The sequence below is a fragment of the Hyla sarda genome, chromosome 5 (assembly GCF_029499605.1).
Source record: "Hyla sarda isolate aHylSar1 chromosome 5, aHylSar1.hap1, whole genome shotgun sequence".
In the NCBI taxonomy this organism is placed as follows: Eukaryota; Metazoa; Chordata; class Amphibia; order Anura; family Hylidae; genus Hyla; species Hyla sarda.
In genome coordinates, this window is record NC_079193.1 from 264,172,362 (window position 1) to 264,193,899 (window position 21,538).

The 21,538-nt window shown below is 44.8% G+C and overlaps 1 protein-coding gene across 2 annotated transcripts in view; it reads right to left on the reverse strand.

Annotated features, from left to right (window-relative positions):
* Positions 1-2,280: 2,280 nt before the first annotated feature.
* The window catches only part of SMCHD1 (structural maintenance of chromosomes flexible hinge domain containing 1), a 449,735-nt gene continuing 430,477 nt past the window's right edge, over positions 2,281-21,538 (reverse strand). Inside the window, exons 47-48 of one of the 2 annotated variants that reach the window (XM_056521656.1) lie at positions 12,094-12,214; positions 2,281-3,447 (exon numbers count right to left, since the gene is read on the reverse strand). In XM_056521656.1, coding sequence (XP_056377631.1) covers positions 12,105-12,214 — 110 coding nt within the window. In that variant the 3' untranslated portion in view covers positions 2,281-3,447; positions 12,094-12,104. Of the gene's footprint in view, positions 3,448-10,141; positions 10,264-12,093; positions 12,215-21,538 lie in introns of those variants that run through there. The other variant, XM_056521657.1, reaches the window with a different exon arrangement.

Genomic DNA, 21,538 nt, shown 5'->3' on the forward strand with positions numbered 1-21,538 from the left:
AACTCTCAGCATGCCCAGACAGTCCAGGCATGCTGGAAGTTGTAGTTCTGTAACATCTGGCCTTCAGGCAAGTGGAGGCAGCAGTAAAAATCGTCGAAAAGTGATTTTCACTGTTGCTTCTAGGAGTTTCAAAACTACAACTACCAGCATGCCCAGACAGCCTTTGGCTGCCCGGGCATGCTGGGAGTTGTAGCTTTGCAACATCTAGAGGGCTGCAGTTTGGAGACCACTGTGCAGTAGTCTCCAATCTGTCCTCTTCCAGATGTTGCAAAACTACCACTCTCAGCATGCCCAGACATTCCAGGCATGCTGGGAGTTTTAGTCCTGTGCTTGGAGTTGAATTTTTGCTACATCTGGAGGTCTCCAAACTGTTCTCCTCCAGTTGTTGCAAAACTACAACTCCCAGCATGCCCTTCGGCTGTCTGGGCATGCTTGGAGTTGAATTTTTGCAACATCTGGAGGGCTACAGTTTGGAAACCACTACTTAGCGGTCACGAAACTGTTCTCCAGTTGTTGCAAAACTACAACTCCCAGCATGCCCAGGCAGCCGAAGGGCATGCTGGGAGTTGTAGTTTTGCAACAACTGGAGGAGAACAGTTTGGAGACCTCCAGATGTAGCAAAAATTCAACTCCAAGCACAGAACTACAAGCACAGGACTACAACTCCCAGCATGCCTGGAATGTCTGGGCATGCTGAGAGTTGTAGTTTTGCAACATCTGGAAGAGGACAGATTGGAGACTACTGCACAGTGGTCTCCAAACTGCAGCCCTCTAGATGTTGCAAAGCTACAACTCCCAGCATGCCCGGACAGCCAAAGGCTGTCTGGGCATGCTGGTAGTTGTAGTTTTGAAACTCCTAGAAGCAACAGTGAAAATCACTTTTCGGTGACTTTTACTGCTGCCTCCGCTTGCCTGCCGACGCCTTCTCCACTTGCCTGCTGCCTCCATGTGTGCCTGCCGCCTCCACAGGGACCAATCACAGTGTTCGCTGACCAGGACCATCCACAAATGGTCCTGGGGGGGGCTTGCAGAAGTTGTCCCCTGCTGGTAACAGCGGGACTTCTGTCAGTTAACGAGTGCGATGCCACGCATCGCCGGGTTAACTGAATGACTTATATAAATGTCATGGTGCACGAACTACCTGCACATCATGACGTTTATATAAGTCATTCTGCGGGAAGGGGTTAAAGATCTAAAACTCACAGGGAACATTTCCCTTAACACTCCAGGGAATGTGCTGAGTAAGCTGTGGCCCAATCCTGTTGAAACCACACATTCTGTATCAACATTGTTCAGTTTGGGGCACAGAAAGGTCTCTAAAATTTTTAAACTCAGGTCAGAGGTTAAAGTTACAGTTACACAAAAAAGTTTAGTGTGGATCGGTCGTTGTTAGAGTTCATGAGGGTTATGTTCAGCCCAATAATAAAAAATTCTGCCGGTTTACGGCTCCACTGATAAGGAAGTGAGCCTTAGTGCTACTCAGAAGAACAGCTGCAGCAGGAATCTGTTAAATAATTTTACCACTTCAGAATGTGCAGAATCTGCTTGCAGCAGCCTACCATTGTTTTCTATGAGATTCCACTGAACAGTTCACATCATTTGTGATTTTGTTTCTGATGCTTATTTCCGCAAATAAATTCAGCATGAAATCAGCACCGATTCCAGAGTATGCAAACGGAGTTGTGCAAGGAATAACAGAGTGGAATGTCAGAGTGAGAAATAGACTCTGCGGTTAGCATGAGCCAACATCATTTTGTAATGGCCAGTTTTATATCAGCGTGCAGAATCCTACTTGATTTGATTTTCCCAGTGCCATGCATGCTCACCAGTGTGGAACACCTTGGCAAATGCTGAATGGATGCTCTTATTGCTTCCAAATTTTTCAGGTTTTCCAATGGTCCTAGGTCTGCCCTGTGATTTTCTTTTCAGTGTGGATCTAGTTGCTGGAACGTTAAAAATCCATAGTAAAATTTGTTTGAGTGCATTTGTGTACAAAATGTTCGCGGACAAAAAATGGTATTAATTTCATAGGGCAAAAGACCACTTTGTTTGCATCAAGTACATCCAAATCTGCCAGTCAGTGGGTGGCGACGTTTTGATCAAGTTTATAGTGTTGGTTCTGTGCAACAACATTGTGGATTAGCAGCAATGGGTGAAATCTTTATATGAAATATCACTCTTTATGGCAGAATTTAAACATTTCATTATCTTTACATGCAAAACATTAGTACTCAAGCAAACTAAGACATTCAGTTTAATGGATACAACACAAGACTCAGTTTTATAAAAAATTTTATTACTCTATTTTTTTTCCAAAAGTTAAAAAAAAATATTTAATAAAATAGGGAGCCTTTTCAATATGAAGCCACTTTTTATAATAAGGTTTTAAAAATATTAGTAGATGTGGCATTACTTGTTTTGCTAGTTTACTTCTATTGAACTTACATAAGTCAGGCAAAATGTAATAGAAGAACTAACAAAACATGTGTTCTTAAATCGTATTCCCAGTTCAGTAAAAGATGGCTTCCCAGCACTATCTGGCCTGTTTTCTGCTTACCGGCCAACTACATTGGCCGCAAATAGCTGAGCTGACTGTCTCAAACTTTAATGGGCGTTACGTGAATGATGTAGCACTGAAATCTACACTTTTTACAAAAATAGGGAAGTAAACAGCATAGCTCGTATTGCTACACTGCTTAAGTATCTCAGTTAATTTTAACGGGTGTTTCACAAATTGCGCAAGACAGTTGTGCTCGGCTGTTTTTTGATACAGGCCAGAAGGGGTAGGGAAGCCATCTTTTAAGGAGATAGGAATAGCCCTTTAAACAGAACTGTAAAAATAATAGGACAAAACCATTATTATTTTAAATGGTATAGGTTCCCAGAACATAAATAATAAAAAGATACAGAAAAAATGTTATGTGCTGGTAATATTTAAGTATTTTTTCTATATTTTTACCAACAAGTAGAAATCAGTGACATTTTGTGATAATTCTATACATACATGCAAAATTAACTTTGAAATCAAATTAGAATGCAAATACTTTAGGTACATACTTGACCTTTCAGCATGACCTTCATATGGGTTTAGAATAACCAAAGTCAAAACTTCAATACAGAAAAAGATTTTCATACATGCCGATTGTACCAGCATGTCCAAAATTTATGGACGACATTTTTCACTCCATACATATTGGTTTCCCCAAAATATTAGCTAAGAACAGTCTCTTTTCACACTGGATACTTATATTTACACAGTAGACCAAAAATTATTTTCTATACAAACAAAAAAAAAATTTGCCTTTAGGCAATTTCTATAAAAATATAGAAATACATAAACTTTCAAATGATAAAGCTGCCAGCAGAAATATATTTCAGAAACACTTCTAATATTCTTGCTTAAGTTGTTTTTCTGTAGAATGTTTTCAGATTCAATTTGTTTCTCACCTGTTGGGAGATAGTGAGAAGTGAACCAAACAAGTCAGCAACTGCTTTGTTAGATTAGATCAGAGGCATGAACATGATAAAATGTTTATGATCCTGCATGGCGAATGGTGTAAATAAAATTAAGAAAACATGCAGATTCTTTTGTCACATGATATATTTAAAAAGAACAAAAAAACAAAGTCCCATCAAAACAAAAACGCTACTGAAAAAATAAAAATAAAATCTACAGATCAAGGAACAAAAAATGTGCACATATTTTGGCCTTAAGGACCCTTCCTCCGCCCCTTCTAAAAATCTTAACGCTTTCAATTTTGCACCTAAAGACCCATAAAAGTGCTTGTTTTTTGCATCACCAATCGTACTTTGTTGTAAAATAAGTGATTTCATTACAATCTGCGGCAAAACAAGAAAAAGCCTTATTTGTGATGTAAAATAAAAAAAAATTATAAAAAACACCATTTTGTAACTTTTGGGGGCTTCTGTTTCTACGCACTGCATTTTTTGGTAAAAATTACACCTTATCTTTAATCTGTAGGTCCATACGGTTACATAGAAACCCAATTTATGTAGGTCTTAATTTATTAGTATGTTTAATTATCATTTTCTGACCCCTATACCTTTTTTCCCCCCCACATACGGGGGAATATGAGGGCTCTTTTTTTGCGCCGTTGTCTGTAGTTTTTATCGGTACCATTTTAGTTTTGAAGGGACTTTTTGATCACTTTTTATAAATTTTGGACTTTGTTTTTTTGTGTGCACGCCATTGTCCGTGCAGTTTATTTAACATTATATTTAGGGCTGCAATGATTAATCGATTAAAATCGATAACGGGATTCGTTGTTGACGAATCCAGTTATCGAATAATCGCCCGATTCGTTGTCTGCCGTTAGTGGCGGCAGTGAATGAATGAATGGAGGACCTCCTATGGAGGACCATGTGACATACACGTCACTCCACCTCCTCCCCTGCGCCCGGCGTAATGTTACAGAGGAAGCAGAGTGACGTGTGTGTCACATGGTCCTCCATAGGACAACGTGATGCGGACGTGAGAACTGTGCAGCGCAGTGGCAGCCCCCGACAGAGGACAGCTGCAGGTGAGCTGTCTACAAGGGTGGGGGCTGCGATCTAAATGAGGCCCTGCTGTCTAAAGGGGGGGGGGACCCTGCTGTCTAAAAGGGGGGGGACCCTGCTGTCTAAAGGGGGGGGGGCCCTGCTGTCTAAAGGGGGGGGGGCCCTGCTGTCTAAAGGGGGGGGGGCCCTGCTGTCTAAAGGGGGGGCCCTGCTGTCTAAAGGGGGGGGGCCTGCTGTCTAAAGGGGGGGCCTGCTGTCTAAAGGGGGGGGGCTGCTGTTTAAAGGGAGGGGCTGCTGTCTAAAGGGGGGGGCTGCTGTCTAAAGGTGGGGGGGCCCTGCTGTCTAAAGGGGGGGGGCCCTGCTGTCTAAAGGGGGGGGGGCCCTGCTGTCTAAAGGGGGGGGGGCCCTGCTGTCTAAAGGGGGGGGGGGCCCTGCTGTCTAAAGGGGGGGGGGGCCCTGCTGTCTAAAGGGGGGGGCCCTGCTGTCTAAAGGGGGGGCCCTGCTGTCTAAAGGGGGGGCCCTGCTGTCTAAAGGGGGGCCCTGCTGTCTAAAGGGGGGGCCCTGCTGTCTAAAGGGGGGGCCCTGCTGTCTAAAGGGGTCTGTAAAAGCAATGGTCTGCAGTCTGCACATACGCGTGTATAGGAGTGCTATATAAAAAACAAAGTAAGAAAAATAAAATAAATTTTTTTTTTATTTACTGCTCCCCCCTATTGCCATACAAAAAAAGTTAAATATTTTTTTCTTTTTGATACTATCACGTGGCTGTCTGAACTATTAAAATATTAGTGAACCATTAACATTTTCTTCTAATAGTTCAGACAGTTACCCATGCGGCAGTATCAAATTTACGCTGGTTTCTGTACAGGATCATTAATAATGATGATTCTGTACAGCAACCGGCGTAAATGTAAAAAATATATATATATATATATATATATATATATATATATATATATATATATATATTAACCCCTTAAGGACCGGAGGTTTTTCCGTTTTTGCATTTTCGTTTTTTGCTCCTTGCCTTTAAAAAATCATAACTCTTTCAAATTTACACCTAAAAATCCATATGATGGCTTATTTTTTGCGCCACCAATTCTACTTTGTAATGACGTCAGTCATTTTGCCCAAAAATCTATGGTGAAGCGGGAAAAAAAATCATTGTGCGACAAAAATTGAAAAAAAACCCGCTGTTTTGTAACTTTTGGGGGCTTCCGTTTCTACGTAGTACATTTTTCGGTAAAAATGACACCTGATATGTATTCTGTAGGTCCATACCATTAAAATGATACCCTACTTATATAGGTTTGATTTTGTCGGACTTCTGGAAAAAATCATAACTACATGCAGGAAAATTAATACGTTTAAAATTGTCATCTTCTGACCCCTATAACTTTTTTATTTTTCCGTGTATGGGGCGGTATGAGGGCTCATTTTTTGCGCCGTGATCTGAAGTTTTTAACGGTACCATTTTTGCATTGATAGGACTTATTGATCACTTTTTATTCATTTTTAAATGATATAAAAAGTGACCAAAAATGCACCATTTTGGACTTTGGAATTTTTTTGCGCGCACGCCATTGACCGAGCGGTTTAATTAGTGATATATTTTTATAATTCGGACATTTCCGCACGCGGTGATACCACATATGTTTATTTTTATTTACACTGTGTTTTTTTTTTATTGGAAAAGGGGGGTGATTCAAACTTTTAATAGGGGAGGAGTTAAATGATCTTTATTCACTTTTTTTTTCACTTTTTTTTTGCAGTGTTATAGGTCCCATAGGGACCTATAACACTGCACACACTGATCTTCTATGTTGATCACTGGTTTCTCAAAAGAAACCAGTGATCAACGATTCTGCCGGATGACTGCTCATGCCTGGATCTCAGGCACTGAGCAGTCATTCGGCGATCGGACAGCGAGGAGGCAGGAAGGGGCCCTCCCGCTGTCCTGTCAGCTGTTCGGGATGCCGCGATTAGCCGCGGCTATCCCGAACAGCCCGACTGAGCTAGCCGGGAACTTTCACTTTCACTTTTAGCCGCGCGGCTCAGCTTTGAGCGCGCGGCTAAAGGGTTAATAGCGCGCGGCGCCGCGATCGGCGCTGCGCGCTATTAGAGGCGGGTCCCGGCTTCACTATGATGCCGGGCCCGCCATGATATGACGCGGGGTTACTGTGTAACCCCGCGTTATATCAGAAGAGCAGGACCAAGGACGTACCGGTACGTCCTTGGTCCTTAAGGGGTTAAATTGCTGCTGTTTGGTCACATCACATACTAGAACTTTTAATATGGCCATTGTACATAGTATTTCAAGTAGAATCAGCTGAACCCCTTTTTTTGGCATTTTTTCGATCGATAAAATAATCGACAACTAATCGATTATTAAAATAATCGTTAGCTGCAGCCCTAATTATATTTTTATACTTTGGACAGATACCACATACCGTATATACTCGAGTATAAGCCGAGGCCCCTAATTTCAACCCAAAATCCCAGGAAAAGTTATTGACTCGAGTATAAGCCTAGGGTGGGAAATGCATCATCCCCCCCTGTCATCATCCAGACCCCCGTCATTAACATCCTCATCATCATCATCATCACCCTGTCATCATCCAGACCCTCATCATCATCACCTGTCATCATCCCCTTGTCATCATCCCACACACCCCCTTCATCATCCCCTTGTCATCATCCCACACCCCCCCCTTCATCATCCCCTTGTCATCATCCCACCCCCCCCCTTCATCATCCCACCCCCCCCCTCATCATCCCCTTGTCATCATCCCACCCCCCCCCCTTCATCATCCCCTTGTCATCATCCCACACCCCCCCTTCATCATCCCCTTATCATTCCACACCCCCCCTTCATCATCCCCTTATCATTCCACACCCCCCCTTCATCATCCTCTTATCATCATCCGCCCTCAGTGGTCTTCAACCTGCGGACCTCCAGAGGTTTCAAAACTACAACTCCCAGCAAGCCCGGGCAGCCATCGGCTGTCCGGGCTTGCTGGGAGTTGTAGTTTTGAAAGGTTGAAGACCACTGCGGCCTTCGACATCATCCAGCCCCCTCTCACCCCCTTTAGTTCTGTACAGTACTCTCCTCCGCTCGGCGCTGGTCCGGTGCTGCAGGGCTGTCCGGTGAGGAGGTCGTCCGGTGGGATAGTGGTTCCGGGCTGCTATCTTCACCAGGGGCGCCTCTTCTCCGCGCTTCGGGCCCAGAATAGAGGCGTTGCCTTGACGATGACGCAGAAGTACGTTGGTAATGAACGTACCTCTGCGCCGTCGTCAAGGCAACGTGACTATTCTGGGGCCGGGTCCGAAGCGCTTAGAAGAGGCCTCCCCGGTGAAGATAGCAGCCCGGAACCACTATCCCACCGGACCACCTCCTCACCGGACAGTCCTGCAGCACCGGACCAGCACCCAGCGGAGGCGAGTACTGTACAGAACTAAAGGGGGTGAGAGGGGGCTGGATGATGTCGAAGGCCGCAGTGGTCTTCAACCTGCGGACCTCCAGAGGTTTCAAAACTACACTTCCCAGCAAGCCCGGACAGCCGGGGAGTTCACTCGAGTTCACTCGAGTATAAGCCGAGGGGGGTGTTTTCAGCACGAAAAATCGTGCTGAAAAACTCGGCTTATACTCGAGTATATACGGTATGTTTATTTTTGTTTACTTTTTTTAATGGGAAAAGGGGGTGATTTAAACTTTTAATAGGGAAGGGGTTAAATCACATTTGTTAACTTTTTGTACATTTTTTTAACGCTTTTTTTCTTTTCTTTACACTCCCCAAAGGGGACTGTAACATGCAATCATTAGATTGCACACACTGAACAATGTTATGTCATATCACAGATCAGTTTTATTGCTCATGGCTGACTGGAGCACCGACCGGACGGCAAGGATGTAGGTAAGGGCCCTTCCTACTGTCCTCTCAGCTGATCAGGTCTCCACCGGTATCACCGCAGCGGTCCCAATCAGCACCGTTGAGCAGCCGGCATCGTTTTTTTCTTTTTAAATTTTAGACGCAGCGATCAACTTTAAGTGTGGCGTCTAAGGAGTTATTGCTGGGCATCAGCACTATCGGTGATGTCCTGCATTGGCCACGGGTTCCAGCGGCTGATAGACACATTATGGAAAATAATGGTGGTCACACAATATATTGACATCTTGGGACCAATTTGGACATTTCCACTTAGGGGTGTACTTTGTGTCCTAAGTGTAGATATTAATGGCTCTGTGATGAGTTACAATGATCCTTCTACTTACAATGGCCTCATCATACAATAGTCTTTTCTGGACCATTGTAACTTGAAACCAGACTCAACATACAATGCTACGAACAGTCCAGATCTGCGAAACGTGTCAATGGCTGGAAGTATGACCAATCGGAATGCGCATTCACTGGTAAAACCCCTGTGTTACTGAAGCGTATGCACTGAATTCCTGTCTGGTATCGCCTCCCTACAGTACAGGGAGGTATTACATATTCTGTACTACTCTTTACCTGTGCCACAGTTGGCTGCTCCTCTGGACACGAAGGGCGGCTCCATCTTACTTTTTTAGAACATTGTGTGTACTGTACAGAGCCCTGAAGAAGCTCCTGTCCTCTACATAGACAGGGATTTACAGCTCCCAGCAGATCTTTCTTTCTTTCTTTAATATGTAAGAAATTGCTTTATCTATATTAGTTATCTACTTATTTTTGTTTAATCCTCACTTTTTCCTATTTTTGGATGACATTTTGGTGGCTTCAGAACCAATTACCAGGTTTCCATAGAGTTATGTAGGTCTGCATACCCCCCTTCAATATATCTCCTGTATAATACACTACAAAGCTGTACTAAGTTTTCATAGATCTGTGTAATGTAGTATAACAATAGAATCAACCACTCCCTGTCACGCAGGGTCTCCCTCCCAAAAACAGAGATTTTTGGCACAGTGCGGCAAATTGTGGTGCACAGTACACCATCACTTTCTGCTTCTGACCTGGTAAACCAGACAGATATTGTAAGTATGCTTTTGTTCACTTTAAATTTTTCTTTACTATATATATATATATATATTTTTTTTTTTTTTTTTTTTAAACAGCAAAAAGACTGGATTATTGAATATTTTCTAATAAAATGAGGGGTTTGGAGGCGTATTTATTGGAATAAATGTTTTAAAATAAAAAACCAAAAACGTGTGGGTAAAATTTTGACTTATTTATGTCTCAGTAGCAAAAGCAGACTAATAGACTGCATCAGTTACTAAGCCAGGGCTTAGAGTTAGCCCCTGGAACAGCTAGGGCTAAACCCTGGACAAGCCGGGCACTTTGCACTGATGGTACCCAGACAGATACCCCTTGGTTTGAAAATAAGTGGGAGCCTATGATTTTTCTGTAAATTTATAAAAAAAATTGCATAGGGTCTCCCCTATTTTTAATAACCAGACAGATACCATTTATTTTGGCCCTCCCCAGCCAAATACTAGCCTGCTACCGCTTAAGTCTTGTACAGTGATTATTAATGGTCAGGGACTGCTGGTACCTGACTCTGGGCCGGTGGAAACTTGGGTAATACGGGGTAATGCTAAGCCCTAGCTTAGTAATGGAGGCCATTGATCAGATGTTTCCGCTACTAAGCCAAAAATAAGTGAACATATTTTTTTTAATTAACATTTATTCCAAAAAATATGACCCCAGACCCTCAGTAACCATTTTATTAGAAAACAAATCTTCAGATGTCATCCGGTCTTCTTTCCTGTAATAAAAAAAAAAAAACACAACTTGTGGCTCTTCAGCTGTTGTAAAGCTACAGACTCACAGACTGTGCCGGATCCTTCACACATGTGCTTATGATAGTACATGTGTAGAACACTACATTTCCACCAGCTTTCCGGCACTAATGTCAGTAATGACGTCTCTTGCAGGGAAGCTGGCAGAAGTGGGTGCAGCATGCACTTTGCAACCATGGAGAGGTTGCACTGCACATGCTCCAGTTACAAGCCGTACTTCCGTGGACTGAATGCACTGATGGCTGATGAGGGACACAAGAAGGTATTTAAATGGGACTGGCAGAGATTGAGTTAGGTGAGTATAACTTTATTATTATTTTACCCCACTTCTATAAATTATGATATTCCCAGACAACTATTAAAATTTTGTTCTTCAGGTCAGTACAAATCACAGAAATACCCAGTTTATATAGCTCTTTTTAACTTTTACTACTTTTAAAACAAGTTTAAAATAATATATGGGGATGGGCGATGACTCATTTTTGAACCAGGATCTATAAATTTTATTGGTACTATTTAGGGGTAGACAGAACTTTTTGATCACTTTTTATTTTCTTTTTTTTGTGGGATGTGCTGTGACCTAAAATCCGAAATTTTGACATTTGTTAATACAAATTATGTTTCTTTTTTGGAGTTTAGACTATTTGGAAAAAACACTATATATTTTTTTAACAATTTTTTTAGTGCCCGTAGGGGACTTTTATAAGCAATCTTTTAAATGCTTATACAGTACACAATAACACTATTTTATGGCACTGTATTGTTAGAATGGTGAGCACCTACTATAGTCTGCCTGTGGCAGGCCATACTAGAGAATCTAACATGGCAGCCACTGAGGTCTCCAAAAGGACTCCAGTTGCCATGGTATGTGATTGCATTAGGAAGGGGCCGATCAGAACCTTGACTAGTGGGGTATCTGTCAAATCTACATTCTGTGGTTGATAAACTGCCAGGATTGGACTGAAGTTTGCCAACTGCAGCCATGTGTCAACACCTGTGGCAAATTGAGAGGGCTCAGCTCTGTTTGGTTAAAGGGGTACTCCGGTGCTTACACATCTTCTCCCCTATCCAAAGGATAGGGGATAAGATGCCTGATCGCGGGAGTCCCGCAGCTGGGGACCCCCGGGATCATGCATGCGGCACCCCGTTTGTAATCAGTCCCCGAAGCGTGTTCGCTCCGGGTCTTATTACGGGCGACCGCAGGGCCGGCGGCGTGTGACGTCATGCCTCTGCCCCCGTGTGACGTCACGCTCCGCCCCTCAATGCAAGCCTACGGGAAGAAGGTAAGGCAGCTCCAGCTGTCATCTCAAGCTGTTCGGCACGCTGAGATTTCACCGCCCCAATCCCGAAAAGCTCAGCTGAGCTAGCCAGTATGATTTCTCCCAGTTGATCGCGGCGTCTAAAGGGTTAATACCAGACATCAGCCCGATCGGCGATGTCAGGTATTAGCCGCGGGTCCTGGTTGCTTATAGAAACAAAGACCCTGCAGATACGAAGTGTGCCCAGCTTCACAGATCGGGAGCCAGCCATGGGCATAAATATACGTCCGTGGTCGTTAAGGGGTTAAGAGGACTTCACTAGCTGGGCCGAGGAACTAGCTGAGCCTCAGTTACTGTACTTCCCAGAATGGCCTGTGCCTCTCCATGCCTGATGTAAAGATTGGGCAGAAGCTGGACTTTGGAGCTACACTTCATTTTATATTTATATATATATATATATATATATATATATATATATATATATATATATATATATATATATATATATATAAAGTAAAAACACAATGGCAGAAATACCTTTTGAGTAACTATCTTGAGGCTGTCCTTGTTGTATCTTTTTTGGCTCGTTTTGAAGGAACAGGGCAATCAGACAAATTGAGATCTTCAGCTCTCTTGTTCTGTTTTTTTGGGGTCATACCTAATAAATAAAAATGCATCATGTGTTAAAATTTTCATTTACAAAAGAGCTTGAAAGAAGAGATAAAAAAAAAACACAGGGGGTGCTCCCTGATAGGAGCACCCCCTGTATCTGCTGGTGTACCCTTCACCACATCCAGGTGATATACCGACCTTGTTTGAAACTGCACTGGGATGTGCAGCAAATGGAGAGAATGAAGGTGATAGCGGTTGCTGGCTGCTGCACTCTTACCGGTATCACACCCCAATAATGTTGACCGATAGAGGATAGCAAAAAGCGAATATAGTAAAAAAAAAAAAAAACAGTTAAAAGGAGGCGCTGCACAGACTGTGGTCATGAAGAAAAGACTCGAGCAGCACAGGACAATAAACATTTTATTGGTGTTTTTTGGGGACAAAGCGTCTCGGCATACACTAATGCCTTCCTTAGGTCCACTTACAGTTCCCAGATGCCGAGTATGTTCGGGGCTGGGGTACTGGCAATAGGAGTCCTGCTTGTGTCTGTGATGTTGCGGTCCATGTCGACACACAAACCGCGGCAGTACAGACACAAGCAGGACTCCTATTGCCAGTACACCAGCACCAAAACATACTCAGCATCGGGGAACTGTAAGTGGACCTGAGGAAGGCAGTGTATGCCTACATGCGTTATCCAAAATAAAACACCAATAACATTTTTATTGACCACACACTTTTTTTTTTTTTTTACCATATTCGCCTTTCATTTACAAAATAATACTCTACACTCTTAAAGGGGTACTCCAGGACTATAGTCATGCCACATAATCTGTCTTTGCAGATGTAAAATCTCTTTCTCTGAGACTCCACTGGGGGACACAGGAACAGTGGGTAAATTGCTTGCTGCCACTAGGAGGTTGAAACCAGGCAACAAAAAAGAGCTCTGAGCTAATCAGTTTAGTCCTAAAGCAGTAGGAGAGGACAGACAAGAAACCAACAAAAGGTTGTCCGAGGAAAACCCCAGACAAAAAAAAAAAGACCAAACAACCCCAGACAGACAACAGACTCTAAGGTTAACAAACTAACAACAAATGGGTGGGTGCTGTGTCCCCCAATGGAGTCTCCAAGAAAGAGATTTTACAATAAATATAAAAAATTCATTGGGGGACACAGGAACCGTGAGACGTCCCACAGCAGTCCCCGGGGTGGGAAAACAGAATCCAGACAGAGGAATCAGGGGGAAGGCAAATCCTCCACTGCCTGTAACACCTTGCGACCAAACCTGGCATCAGTGAACGTGGAAGCGCGCACTGGTAAATGCGTGAACAGACGACAACATGGCTGCCTTACACACCTGCAAGGCTGAAGCCCTGTTGTGGACCGTCCAGGAGGCCCTGACAGAACGGGTGGAATGAGCCGTGACCTGAAAGGGCAGGACCTTCCCCTTACAGTGATAGACTTCTGATATGGCAGACCGGATCCACTAGGAGATGGTCGCCTTAGAAGCTGGAAACCCTTTGCACCTACCTTCAGGAAGGATGAATAGTAAATCACAACGCCGGAACAAGGTGGTGAGTGAGAGATAGGCCTGTACTGCCCAGACAACATCCAATTTATGGAGGGAGCGCTCCCTAGGGTGGGTGGGGCCGGGCAAAAAGGAGGGGAGAATGATATTCTTGTTCATATGGAAAGCAGAGACTACCTTCGGCAGCAAGGAAGGAACCAGCCTAAAGACAACTTTGTCCTAATGAAGGACCAGAAAGGGGGAACACAGGAGAGAGGCGCCAGTTCTGACACCCACCGAATGGAGGTAACCGCAATGAGAAAGGCCACCTTCCATGAAAAGGGAAGCGAAGGGAGACTTACCGGAGGGTCTCAAACGGGGCGCCCGGAAAGGTGCTGAGCACCAAATTCAGGTCCCAGGGCACGGTGGGAGATCTGTAGGGCGGAGCGGCATGGGCCACCTCCCTGCAAGAAAGTGCGGACATGAGGGTTGAATGCCAGGGGACACTGAAAAAGGATGGATAGCACTGACAACTGTCCCTTGAGAGAGCCAAGTGTCAGATGTGTTTCCAGCCCTACTTGAAAGAAGGAAAGCAGATTCAGCAGTGAAAAGTTGATGGGAGACAGGGACCGGGCCTTGCACAACTGAAAATAGACCGGCAGGTACAATGGTAAATCCTTGCAGACTGAGAAACCCCGTGCCCTCAGCACCGCGGTTTTAACAGCCGTGCCGACAAATGAAGCGGCAGGGAATTGTGGTGGCTGAGGGGACCCTGACACAGCAGATCAGGGCAGTCCAGAAGGCGCCTGGGCTAATCCGGAGCCACGAGAATTGCCGAGATGCTGCCCGCCTTGACCTTCCTCACGAACTTGGGAAGAAGGGGAAGAGGAGGAAAGAGATAGGGGAGGGAGAACGTCGTCCAGGAGATCACCAGCATGTCCACGGCCAGAGAATCGTGGGACCACACGACGAAGAGAGGAGTCTGGAGTGTAGGCATGACGCAAATAGGTCCACATCCAATGTCCCCCAGAGGTTGCAGATCTCCGCAAACACCTCCGGGTGGAGAGAGACCGCTCTCCGGGATCGGCCGAGAAACGGCTCAGAAAGTCTGCCTCCCAGTTGTCTACGTCCGGAATGTGGACCACTGAAATGGAGGGAACCTGGTGCGCCGCCCAGACCAGAATCCTGGTCACCTCCCCCATTGCCGAGAGTCTGCGGGTGCCACCCTGGCGGTTGATGTACGCCACCGCCTTGACGTTGTCTGTCTGAACCCGAATGGGATGCCCCCAAAGGAGCCACTCCCAGTGAAGGAGACAGAGGAAGATGGCTCCCAGTTCCAAGACACTGATGAAGAGTCGGGTCTCCCTGGGGGACCAACGGGCCTGAACTGCCCGATCATGAAACACTGCCGTCAGCCGATTAGGCTCTTGTTGCTTGTCAAGCCCTGCCAGTGTAGCTCCCTCCTGGAGAAATAGGGAGTGGAGCCATCAAAAGAGGGACTGGAGTACGCCGAATCCCCATTATCAGGGCACGCCGTTTGTCTAGAAGAAGCCAAATCTGAGTCACTGTGGTATCGAAGCGGCGCACCAGAAAAATCAGAGACTGGGAGGGGAAGAGATTGGACTTCTTGCGATTGAACACCCAGCCGAAACTGGTCAAGGTCTGAAGCGTGATGCGGAGACTCTTCCGGTTCTGTGCCAGGGACAGAGCTTTGACCAGCAGATCGTACAGATAAGGGAGCACCGACACTCCGAAAGCGGAGAATGGCTATGACTGCTGCCATGATTTTGGTAAAGACCCTTGAAGCCATGGCCAGCCTCTAAGGGCAGAGCCACAAACTGAAAATGGCCCACCGGGATGGCAAAACGGAGAAAGCGCTGGTGAGCCAGGAAGATCGGGATGTGGAGGTGAGCGTCCTGTATGTCCACTGAGGTCAGGAACTCTCCTTGATCCATGGACGCAACCACTGAACGGAGGGACTCCATGCGGAAAAACCACAGGTGCAGATGCCGGTTGAGTAACTTCAGATCGAGTATCGGCAACATGGTGCCTCCTTTCTTGGGAACTACGAAGAGATTTGAATAGAATCCCGAAAAGCGATCCAGAGGTGGAACCAGAACAATCACCCCCTGAGCATGGAGAGTGCGGAGCACAGACTAAAAGGCTGCAGCCAGGGCAGGAAAACATGGGGGAAGGGACCAGAAAAAACAATCCCAGGGAAAAGTACCAAACTATTCGTAAGCCGTCAAACCCAGGAATCCTGCACCTGCGCTAACCAAGTGTCTGGAAAGAGGGACAGATGACCTCCCACCTGAGAAGGATACTCGGGTGGGGTGCCCCTCTAGGTGAAGGGAGGCTTGCGTCTGCCTGGTTTGGTGGAAAAGCGGGCCAAACTGTTATGAGTCTGACGGCAGCCTGAGGCACAGGACGGAAAGGGACGAAAGGAAGAGGACTTTCAGTGGGAAACTGCGCTGTCTTCTAATTTGTGGTAACAAGGAACTCTTGCCACCTGTCACCTCAGAAGAAAATTTCATCCAGGCGCTTACCAAAGAGACGGCCGAAAAGGGCAGCTCTGTAAGGGATTTCTTGGAGGTGGTGTCAACATTCCAGGCTTTGAGCCGCATGGAGCAACGGATAGCCACAAAGCAAAGGACGCACAACGGGCGAACTACAGAGACGCTGAGCACAGGTAGTCCCTTGCATTCAACATCTGGAGTGCCAGGTCAGCCAAGTCATCCAGTGGGGCCCGGGACAAAATGACAAGGCGAAGTTGGGAAGCCCAAGCCGACAAAGCTTTGGATACCCAGGTGGAAGCGAATGCCGGAAGCAAGGATGATCTTTCTGCTTCAAAAGCGAATTTGGCCAGATTCTAAATTCGCTTATCCAAAGGATCCTTAAAGAAAGCAGAGTATGCCAAAAGAAGGGTAGTGGACTTCAACAGGCAAGAAACCGTAGGATCCACCATAGGTGGGGCAGTCCATTTTGAGACCAGGTCCTGGGAAAATGGAAAGTTAGCCACTTGGAAGCGCTTCTCAGGATGCTTCCAGGCTGCATCCAGCAGCTCGTCGAATTCAGTGTGAGGACTGAAGACCTTAGGAGCATGGTGGAAGGAAACTTCTGGAGCTGGGTCCGAAGTTACAGGGTTCTGCAGATGAAAGGTATCTCTGACAGCTGACACCAAACTGTCCACCATGTCTTACATGCTTGACAGTTCCTCAGAATCCGAAGGCAGATCTGACCCCTCAGCCACCAGTTCCCCTGGAGACCGGGAACATACTGTCGGATCCTTAGACTAGAGCGTGGCAGGCCTGGAAAGGCAAGAAGGCAACTGGGAAAGGCCGTGGGGGTGCTGCCAGGGAGCAGGAGAGAGGCAGCAGGAGTGGCATGGCGAGGACACAACCCGAACAAGGGAGTCAGGGGAAGAGTCTGAGGACGACAGTCTAAAGTGCTTGTGAGAACGCCGGGCAGATCTGTCACGGGAAGCTGAGTGCTCCTCCCGAGAGGATGGTCGCAAGGAGGACCGCTTCAATGCAGAAGCCACCACTTAGGAAACCTGCGCCAAACCAGAGATCGACAGAGAGGGAGGAGACCCATCCCGGAGTAGGGTCAGGAAGCGCACGTTCCAGGGGGCCGTCCAGAGCAACAGGCACCGGAGGGTTGGGATACTTACCTACCCCAGGAGATACTCACCTATGGTGTCTTCAGCCAGCCAAGTGCCACCTGCACCAGGCCATAGCAAGACAAGGAGTAATAGGGGGGACCTTGGCGAGAAGGGGTTAACGGCCCATACTTTATGTACCGTGCCCCTTCATCGCATGTGGGAGAACAGGCAGTGCCATGCTGCTGTCTCCCAAACCTAAAAAGAACACAAAAGAGAAAGAAAAACTACAACCCAAGCTGGAAAACAACAAAAAGGAAAAGACCAGGTCTGGAGAACTCCAGACCTACGTCGGCCTCCTACTGACACTAAGCTAAAACCAGTAGGTTGGGTATATTCTGCCAGGAGGGGCAGACTTTCTTTTTTGTGTCAGCAAACATATACCCACAGTTCTTGTGTTCCCCAATGGAGATGACCGAGAAATCCCAATTTTATATATATATATATATATTTTTTTTTTATAACAGCAGCTAAAAAGAAACTCAATTGTTATTGCCCTGGTTCTGCAGTTTTTAGAAATATCCCACAAGTAGCCTAGTGAGCTGCCTGCATCAATCACAGGTCCCAGACAATAAAATAAAATTAGAACACACAAAAAGGACCCCAATAAAGAAACTACTGCCCCCCCCCCCCCCCCCCAATGAATTTATGTAGTGGTATAGTGAACAGTTTTACCCTACCCAAACTAGGTGAGTGGTGGGAGGATAATAAAGCAAAGAAAGCAGACAGTGGGATGGATAGGTTAGAGAGGGGTCAGGACATAATGGTGGGTGGAGAGGAGTCAATAACGTTAGACCCAATAACGCAAAAAATCCCATTAGCCCCAATAACTTAAATAATAACATTAGACCCAATAACTCAAAAAATCCCATTAGCCCCAATAACTTAAATAGTACAATTAGCCCTTATAACTCAAATAATAACATTAACCCCAATAACTCTGAAAATCCCATTAGTGAGACTATATGTGTAAAACTTAATGGAAACTTAATGGTAAAGTGTATGTTCACAAATGCCAGAATCCTAGCAAATAAAATGAGGGAGCTTGAGGCCTTGATACTGGAGGAACATATTGATATAGTTGGGGTCATTGAGACATGGCTGGACTCCTCGCATGACTGGGCCGTTAATCTGCAGGGGTTTACATTGTTTCGCAAGGATAGAATGAACAGAAAAGGTGGTGGAGTCTGTCTGTATGTAAGAAGTGGTATGAAAGTCAGTGTGAACGATGCCATAGTGTGTGATGATTCTGAGGATGTTGAAACACTGTGGGTAGAATTACAAAAGGAGGGAAATACTGAAAAAATAATATTTGGTGTAATCTACAGACCCCCTAATATCACTGAAGAGATAGAAGGTCGGCTGTATAAACAAATAGAGAGGGCCGCCCGGGCAGGTACAGTGGTAATAATGGGAGATTTTAACTATCCAGATATAGATTGGGGCCGGGGACTGGCTAAAACTACAAAGGGGAGAAAATTCATAAATTTATTGCAGGATAATTTTATGGGCCAGTTTGTGGAGGACCCAACAAGAAGTGATGCCTTGTTGGATCTGATCATTTCCAACAACGCAGAGCTGGTTGGTAATGTAACTGCGCTGGAAAACCTTGGTAATAGCGACCACAATATAGTTACTTTTGACTTAAAATGTAGAAAACAAAGACAGGCGGGGAAGGCAAAAACATATAACTTTAAAAAGGCAAACTTCCCTGGGCTGAGGGCTGCACTACAGGACATAGACTGGGGGGAGGTGTTCTCAAATACTGATACAGAAGGGAAATGGGACATCTTTAAAATCAACTCTAAATAACTATACAGCTAAATATATACCAAAGGGGAACAAATATAAGCGATTAAAACTAAATCCTACATAGCTGACAAATGATGTTAAAAGAGAAATAAACAGCAAAAAAATAGCCTTCAAAAAATTCAAATCTGATGGGTCAGCTATAACATTTAAACAGTACAAGGAGCTTAATAAAATCTGTAAAAATGTAATAAAAACAGCAAAAATTCAAAATGAGAGACAGGTGGCCAAAGAAAGCAAAACTAATCCTAAATATTTTTTTAGATATATAAATACAAAAAAAACAAGGACAGAGCATGTAGGACCCCTTAATAATGATAATGGGGAGGTTGTCACGGGCGATCAAGAGAAGGCGGAGCTACTGAATGGGTTCTTTAGTTCTGTATACACTATGGAAAAAGGAGCTGACATTGGCCAGGTCAGTGCTGGTAACACATCATGTAATGTACTGAACTGGCTTAATGTAGAGATGGTACAAGGTAAGTTAAGTAAAGTAAATGTAAGCAAATCTCCAGGGCCAGATGGACTACACCCAAGAGTTCTTAGAGAGGTAAGTTCAGTAATATCTGTACCCTTGTTCATGATATTTAGAGATTCTCTGGTGTCTGGTATTGTGCCAAGGGACTGGCGCAAGGCTAATGTGGTACCAATCTTCAAGAAGGGCTCTAGGTCTTCGCCAGGCAATTATAGACCAGTAAGTCTAACGTGCATTGTGGGTAAATTGTTTGAAGGACTTATAAGGGATTACATACAGGAATACATAGGGGATAATAGTATTATAAGTGATAGCCAGCATGGGTTTACTAAGGACAGAAGTTGTCAAACCAATCTAAATTTGCTTTTACGAAGAGGTGAGTAGAAGCCTTGACAGAGGAATGGCTGTGGATATAGTGTTTCTGGATTTTGCCAAAGCGTTTGATACTGTCCCTCACAGACATCTGACAGGTAAGTTAAGGTCCTTGGGCTTGGAAACTTTAGTTTGTAACTGGATTGAACACTGGCTCATGGATCGTACCCAGAGAGTTGTGGTCAATGATTTTTACTCTGATTGGTCCCCGGTTATTAGTGGTGTACCCCAAGGTTCAGTACTGGGCCCGCTGCTGTTTAATTTATTTATCAATGATATAGAGGATGGTATTAACAGCTCTGTTTCTATCTTTGCAGATGACACCAAGCTTTGTAGCACGGTACAGTCTATAGAGGATGTGCATAAGTTACAAGATGACTTGAATAGACTAAGTGTCTGGGCATCCACTTGGCAAATGAGGTTCAATGTGGATAAATGTAAAGTTATGCATCTGGGTACTAAGAACATGCATGCATCGTATGTCTTAGGGGGGATTAAACTGGCAGAGTCACTGGTAGAGAAGGATCTGGGTGTACTTGTAGATCACAGACTACAGAATAGCATGCAATGTCAGGCTGCTGCTTCCAAAGCCGGCAGGATATTGTCATGTATAAAAAGAGGCATGGACTCAAGGGACAGGGACATAATACTCCCCCTTTATAAATCATTGGTACGGCCTCACCTGGAATATGCTGTTCAGTTTTGGTCGCCTGTTCATAAAAGTGACGCTGCGGAGTTGGAAAGGGTGCAGAGACGCGCGACTAAACTAATATGGGGCATGGAACATCTTAGCTATGAGCAGCGATTAAATGAGTTACAATTGTTTAGTCTTGAGAAGAGACGTTTAAGGGGGGATATGATAAACGTATATAAGTATATAAATGGCCCATACAAAAAATATGGAGAAAAACTGTTCCAGGCTAAATCCCCCCAAAGGACGAGGGGGCACTCCCTCCGTCTAGAGAAGAAAAGGTTTAGTCTAAAGGGGCGACACGCCTTCTTTACCGTGAGGACTGTGAATTTATGGAACGGTCTACCTCAGGAACTGGTCACAGCAGGAACAATTAACCGCTTTAAAACAGGGTTAGATACATTCCTGGAACAAAATAACATTAATGCTTATGCAGAATTATAAAACTACACCCCTTTCCCTTATCCCCTTACACCCTTCCCTTCAATTCCCTGGTTGGACTTGATGGACGTATGTCTTTTTTCAACCATACTATGTAACTATGTAACCCCACAGGTGTTACCTAAATTTATTTTCCTGGACTGATGCACTGCAGATGGTGAGAAATGCCATCTCTATACCACTATTATGTTGAACCCAGGGCATGTCAATGTAAAAATGTGCCCTTCACAAATTATGCTCTTCTTCCATATTCTAACACCCTACATATGGCCCTCACCACTGTGTGTATTTGAGGCCAAACTTCTTTATTGACACATTAGTAACTGACAGTTGCAGAAATTCAGAGGAAAAAAAAAATGTAAACACCCAAAAGTGATCACACTGAAAAACCTACACCCCCCCAAGCGTTAAATAAAT